General features: G+C 48.9%; 1 protein-coding gene across 2 annotated transcripts in view; it reads right to left on the bottom strand.

Moving 5' to 3' along the window:
• The window catches only part of Stab2 (stabilin 2), a 157,510-nt gene that overhangs the window by 134,155 nt on the left and 15,987 nt on the right, over positions 1-7,368 (bottom strand). For both annotated transcript variants that reach the window (XM_023716932.1, XM_023716933.1), the window contains exon 4: positions 687-772. In XM_023716932.1, the coding sequence (XP_023572700.1) occupies positions 687-772 (86 nt within the window). The remainder of the gene's footprint in view (positions 1-686; positions 773-7,368) is intronic.

Raw genomic sequence — 7,368 nt, 5'->3', positions numbered from 1 at the left:
GAAGAAGAAGAAGAAGAAAAAGAAAAAGAAGAAGAAGAAGAAGAAGAAGAAGAAGAAGAAGAAGAAGAAGAAGAAGAAGAAGAAGAAGAAGAAGAAGAAATAGCAGGTGTTGACAGCAGCATTCCAAAGGCAAAAAGAAAACTCTTTTATTTTGCATTCTTTTTTTTCTTGTTTGGCATTTATAAAGGTAGTTAAGCTCAATGCCTTTAGAGGATTTCTTTGTGTTTAAATCCTTTAAGGCTGAAACCTTGCAAAACAAATCCTTCAATAGACAGAAGGTAGTCACACAGGGCACCAAGGACAGTGGCAAAGGGCTGCTGGATAGCAGTAGCGATTTTTAACAGTTACAACGACAGTGATTTCTGCGGCCCTGTAGAGTTCCACAAAGCATCTTTACGTAGAAGATCTTGTCTTACTTCTTTAATAAATGTTATCGCGTAGATTTCACTTCAGCCCCATTTGACAGATGGCCCTGGTGAAGGCTGAGAGGGAATTACCTCACCTCAAGCACCCCTGCCCAAGCACCCCCGCCTCTAAAGTCATTTTGTTGGAGATGACACATTTTTGATACCAACACGTGGACAGCTGCCTTTTGGGGAGTCCACCTCGCAGCTAGGCATCTAGGGGGAGCGCAGGTAAGACGTGAGGGCAGAACTGCCGAGAGGGGGACACATTCGTAGACTTACTTGGCAGGAGCAGTTTCCGTTCCCTTCTATGCCATCTGCGCAGCTGCCTCGGCCGCCGCAGGGTGACCGCGCTCCTCCCGGGCACTCTGGGGATCAGATGGTGGGATTCGTTCACCCAGGACTGCACACGGCTTTCTGCGAGGATGCTCGGGCCGGGTGCTGGGCACTCTGGGCTGGCTAATGTGCAACTTGCCAGTGGCAGGAGCTGCCTGGAGCCCCCGAGGGTGGTGCGCAAGGTGACTACAGGAAGCGGATGCGTAAGCAGGTGGGTCTCAGCGCCTTCAGGGGCTGCATTAGGAAGCATCCCTCCAGCATTTCCTGAGCACTTGCTAGGCATATTGCAATGGTCTGGTTAGGTAATGCCGCTGCTACCCTCTGCTGTCAGCCAGAAGTTCCATAGCTTGCCTTGAATCTTGCAGTATGTGAACTGCACAGTTGGGAAGTTAGTTCAGCCCTAAAACATGAACTAAATCCAGGCTTCTTGGTGTGCTAGAGAAGGCCTCGAAGGAACCCAGAGCTATTTGTACTGCTGGGTCAGTCCAAGGAGTCATTTAAGCTGAGGCTTTGAAGGTACAGTAGGAGCTGGTTATGCCTTATAGGGAAAAACATTTCTGGAAGAGGGAATGGAAGATACCATCTTTGAGCCACAGAGGATCATGACTCTTCGGGATGGGAACGTGGGAGTGGCCACGTGTGGATGGGCACCCAGAACTGAAGTGCCACGAGGAAAGTGAATTAGTTCCATAAAGAAGCTGGCTCCAAACGAGCATGGACTTTGCACATCTGAGCTTTAACCAACATTTCCTAGAAGATCCCACAGCCACTCAACAGCCCCGGAATAGTGATTGCCTGTCCAGCGCTCCACTTTGCACTGGGCAAAGAAATAAGGAGCAAGAAAGCCAGACTGCAAGAAAGCCAGACTGACACGGCCCAAGTCAAGCAGAAAAATGTAAGCAATGACCCAAGACAGACACTGAGATTGTGATGATGCCATAAGATGAAAACGCTCGGGCCTCGGTCTGCACCAGTGTGCTCAGCTGGCGCAGGCTGAGGGCTAGTTGGGGTGAGTGCGCGGGTGCAGGAAGCAATCCGGGCAGCGCACACCACGCTGAAAGCATGCAGTGGGCATGGGGTGTCTGTGTGTGTGATGCAGCGTCGGGCATCCCCACATTCGGGTTTGCAAGCGCATGCTGCAGGGTTCCAGGTACTGATGAAGGCTGTGTGTGTTCATGATGCACAGCGACGCCCTGAAGTTCCATGCTGCTGTGACCCCCACTTTCTGGCTTGGTGAAGAGGCACAGAGTGGCTAAAGGACCTGCCTGAAGTTACGCAGCTGGCCAGGCTAAGGAGAGACTCGCTGCCCCTCCTTGCTGGAAGCGACTACCTAGAGGCTCCCTCCCCTCCTGCTCGCCTGGAAAGAGACCTTTGCCCAGAGCTTTCTTGAGCCACAGGCCTGCTCTGCCATGTTTCCCCAAGCTGTGTGAAGTCATTGTACATAGAAAAGGAAGAGGCAGCTGCTGGGGTCAGTTCTGGGCGCTGCTGCAGAATCCCTTAGCCCGGGGTTTCTGCATAACGATCTGCTGGAGATTCGATGTCTGGGGGAGGCCGGGCTCCTGGCTCGTGGACGGAGCCTCTGCACCGCCTCATCACACAGTGGCAACACTGCAGGTGTGCGCGGGGCCTCCTTTACTCCTGGGAGCACTGATTCTACTCACAGGCTCTTTCCTAGGGTCCCACCCTAGGGCAGCGTCACGTGGTGAGCGCAGGTCAACATATGAATTTCGGGGGACCCCATAGTTCACAGGCTGGAGGTTTGGCTTCCATAGGGTGGTGTTGGGAGTGGGAGGGACATTTGTGGGGGGCTCCTGGGACAGCCATGGCTCTACTGGGGGTGAGTGCGCAGAAGGGACTGAGGTATTGCTGGTGCAATTCTGTTGCGAGGGAGTTGTTCTAAAAGTCAGAGCCTGGACCCCAGTCTCAGAGTGGGACATGTTCTCCCCACTCCCGATTCTGTTCTGATGTCAGACAGCCCCAACGGTGCTCACCAGAGCTAAGCGATGTAAACATCATGCTCTTGAACCCCCAAGGCTCGAGCTACATGGACTGTTTTTCTTTATAATGTTAGCCTGCCTCAAGTATTTCCTTACAGTGGCAGAAAACAGATGAATATAGAGGAGATCTCAAACATTCAGACTGCAGCTGCAGTTCTAAGCAAAAGAGACTTCTGAGCCCAGAGGAGGATGGTTCTCTGCAAGAGATGCTGCTGCCTCACTTGATAAGCTCTTTCTTTGAAAGATCACGTGACACTTGCAGGTACTGTGCAGGGGAGAGCTAAGCTGTCATCCGTAGATGACTTCCTCTTGGCTCCTTCTGCTTCTCCCTGGCACTCAGAATGTTAGCAGCCTGCAGTGTGCAGCTGTACACCTCGAGTCTGTGGTCTGTGGTAGAGCTAGGCTTCACCCTGGCAGGAGCTCTGCAGACTCCTGTCCTCCCACGCTGAGCAGCGGCCACTCCCAGGGTCACAGTGCAGAGGACAGGGATGCCAGTGAAGTGAGGGGATGAGAACATACTAGCACACACCTGGGGGCTGAAGTCACTTTAAAAATAAGAGCTTGCCTGGCAAATACAAGGACCTGGGTTTGATCCCCTGGCACTGCTGCGATGTTGGCCCTGCCCCTGGGTGTGCTGACACAGCCACCAAAATCAGTAATCCCAGTGCTGCGGAGGCTGAGACAGGAAGATCATTATGAATCCAGGCTGCACAGTGAGACCCTGCACCAAACACATAAATTAAAAAAAAAACAGCAGCCTGACTTGGGCTGTTCTCCCGCAAGGCAAGTGGTGCCGTGGGTGCGCGGATGTCACAGAAGCAGCAAGGACGCTGCACTCAGCGCACGCAGCCCAGCCCTGCGCTAGCTCTGTCTCTTTGCAGAATCTAGGCCTGGCTCTGGAATGCATCTTACGTGTGTGCCGGGCAGTGCTGTCTTCCTAGCAGGCTGCGGTTAGAACTGCAAGTGTTCGGTGCCTAAGAAATCACAGTGAGCGTGATCCCAGGAGGGTACTCTCCTTCTGGGATCTGTTGGGCTGATTAATTTATATACTTCTAGGTTGGTACTACAGCAGCTAACGACACTCATGAAACAATTCATCAAGAACTTTCTCGAACCAAACCCTAAGAAAGGTTCTTGGTACATATGGTGTGCTGCATACTTAAATTGTTAAAAAAATTATTATGGTAAAAGACACATTGTCATTAATTGGCCTCCAAATACCTCCCCTTGCCTTGAACATACTTGTCCTGCTGCCCTTGCCACTTTCTCAAGCAGCTGTGGGAGTCCTCGTTTGAGAGTCTTCAAGAGGTGTGATAAAAAATCCAGCGAACGCCATTGTTGAGTACCGTCCAAGGGAAGGCAGGCTGCGGAGGGCCCCACAGAACGGCCTCACCCACCGCATTCACTGAATGTGGCACTGTACGGCTTTTGGCTCTTCCCCAAGGTGAAAACGATCGTGGAAGGGTCAGTCCAAGGGATACGGGACACCAAGGAGCCCTACAACTAAAGACACTCAGAAAGCTGGACTTCCAAGGTTGCTGCAGAAAGTGGAAAGAACGTTGGGATGAGACTTTGTCGAAATCAGAGGGGAGGGCTTTAGGGTTGCCGCAGTGTGTCCCCCACTGCAATACATTTTAAAAAGTTCGGCATTTACCCTTTTTTTAAAAAAAAATCATAATGCCTATTTTTGAAGCATACCTGTTTTAGTATCAGGGCGAAAACATGTGCCTGTCCCTATTTCCATGGTCCTACTGGGTGGGGGTCGTGGATCGACAGATAATCGGTTCAGCCTGGTTCACAGACAGGGAAAGGGGCTGTGTGGGGAAGAGACTGAGTTCTCATCACCTCCTACTCGAGGTTTCCAACATTTACCAGAAAGGGGCTTGTCCTGCGTGGACTAAGCGATTTTCCTCTGTCTTCAGCAGGCGACCGCAGCCACCACAGAGCAAGGGTCTTGCTCAGGACTTCTGTCTTTGCCCAGTGAAGAGCAGCAGGAAGTGAGGATGGAGAGGTCCGGAAGCTCTTCTGACCATTGGGTAAGTGCTGTGGCGCTCAGAGGGTGCTAAGAAAACATTTCCATTAAGCCCTCCTTGTCGCCCAGTTCCTTCTCGTTAGTGACAGTGTCTGGGAACAGCTTGCATTGCGCAGGATGAGAAGGGTGGGGAACCCTGGCCCAGTTCCTGCACCTGTCCCAGGGCTGGATGTGCGAGGTGTCCCTGGGTGACACCCAGCTTTGTCGCTTGCTCAGGGAGCGCCAAGCCTCCTGCACCCTGAGATGTGCACTGTGGCTGCCTGGCAGAGGTGCCCTCCGCGGACTTTGCTGTTGGTGGCATCAGTACCGTGTTGGAGCCTCTCACTCCCACGACGGAACCAGCCCCTCCCACCCTTCACGTCTTCCCTCCAGCCCCAGCCGCCCACTCCCCACTTCCGAGCTCCCCATCCACACTTCCAGCCCCTCCCCTTAGCAGGCCTGGTTGACCCTTCCTGGGGTGCCTCTCCCACTCTGCCCATTCCTTCTACAGTGCATGCAGCAGGAAGCAAACGGTGCAGAGGGGCGGATGGAGAAGACAGCCCTGCTGAAGCTGCAGGCTGATCCCAGAAACTGGGGACCCCCTCCCCGCCAGCCCCCAGAGTGTGTGTGTCAGGAAACCCCGGGGAGTTACTAAGCGTTTTTGCGGGAATCACTTAAGCACTCTCAAAACACGTCACTAGGCCCTAAGTCTGGTCACTTGGGAAGGGGACAGCCACAGGGCAGGTGCTCAGGACGAGCCAGGGCAGTGCACCACTAGATCTGCAAAGCTGATAGCGTTAAAGCAGCGGGTGTCACTTAGTACCAGGGAAGTGGCATGGGCCGGAGGACTTTGCCCATCACAGAGAGAAAGATGAGTGTGCTGTCCCATGTGGTATGTTTATACGATGGAGTACTACTCAGCTATAAAGAATGATAAACTCGAAACCTTTATATTTAAGTGGATGCCACTTGAGGATATACTCATAAGTGAAATAAACCAGACCCACATGTGTAAATATCATATACTCTCCCTAGTATAAGAACTCAAAGGAAGAAATAAAAATAGAAAGGTGTAACACAATTAAAAGGAAAGTGAGAACTTGAGGATTAGTTAATGAAGAGAGGGCAAGGAGAAAAGCTAGAAAACATGACAGGGGCAAAGTCATACATTTACATGCCCAAGATGGGAAAGGCAATGAGCCTGAGAATCTTCAGCATGTTTTTGAAAATAGCAGTTAATTGGTAGGTTTCTCACCTGTGAACGAAGCAACTGCACTGAAGATAGCAATGTGTAATGATAGGGTCATGCTTGGAATGCCTGTCATCCTGGTCTTCTAATTACGAACTGCTTGTCATGACATACTAATTATGGCCATACTATCTCTCAAGTAAAGGTTTGTTTAAAAAAAAGGGTAATGAATGAAAACATGAGACAAAAAGTCACAGCACTGTCCTGCTACAAGGCTGTATATTGTTAGATTTCTAAATTTTTGTGTAAAAATATGTAAATGCTCATTTTTATTTTTAAAAATATTTTTTATCTTTTTAATCTTTTTTCTTCATATTCTGGAAGGACTTGAAATTTAACATATCAATACTTGATGGAAAATACTTGCTCCATGTGATGTCTAAGATGTTTGATATTCAGACAGATAATGAGGTTAAGCTCAACTGCTTCTGTTTTAGGATAATAATATCATTAAGCTTCTCTTCTGGAGGGTTAACAACTTAAGTTTGCAGACCAAAAATTAAAGAGAAAGAAGGGCTACAAGGACAGCCAACATTTTGGCCCTAGCCTTTCAAGGTCAGTAAGGACTCAAGACATAGGAGAATCTGTACTGTAACATCCTGTAACTCAATTGTGTCCCAAATTTTCTGATCAAGGAGATTATGGGGCCACAGAGGAAAGTGATCAATGATGTAGAGTGTTCCTAAGGAGAGTCACCTGGAAAGAAAACACTCTCTCAGACTTTCACAGAGAGCAAATGGTCAAGCAATGGCCGTGACTCACATGGCTGATACTGACAAAGGATCTACAAACTGAGGTACAGGGTTTCAAGGTAAATCCTGAGGCGATTTGACTGACCTTGGCAGATACAAAAGTTACATTTCTTGTTATATAGGTCTTGCTCTTTCTTGATCTTAACCATCCAGCAGAAAAGTATGAAAGTGAAATATAAAAAGTAAGGCCATGTTAATATGATGAGCTGTAAAATGCTCAAGTCAACAACTTCTGACATTGACAGTCTCATGGGAAACCCACTACTATTATGGACTATTGGACTACATTAGGATATTTTGCTGAATTCATGCACATCCAGTATTTAAAAGACAATGGAATGCCCTTCCCTGACAAAACTAACCAAAAAAGGGGGACAGAAATGAAAGACCACTTTGTGTCTGTATACTCAAAATAGTTAGGATAGATACACAGCTCCATTCTCTTAATTCAATAAATAGAGAGGTTTGTTCTAATAGTGTTTGAGACAGGATATCAGGTCTTCATCTTGTACAATGAATAACCACTAAGACAACAATATGCAATGTATTAATCATTGAAAATGTACTAGTAATAGGTTATGAAACTGTCTCATTGCTATTTGTTTCTCAATAAATATAT

This window comes from Octodon degus, unplaced genomic scaffold (assembly GCF_000260255.1).
Source record: "Octodon degus isolate 3935 unplaced genomic scaffold, OctDeg1.0 scaffold00004, whole genome shotgun sequence".
Classification (NCBI taxonomy): Eukaryota; Metazoa; Chordata; class Mammalia; order Rodentia; family Octodontidae; genus Octodon; species Octodon degus.
This window is presented reverse-complemented; position numbering and strand designations above follow the sequence as displayed.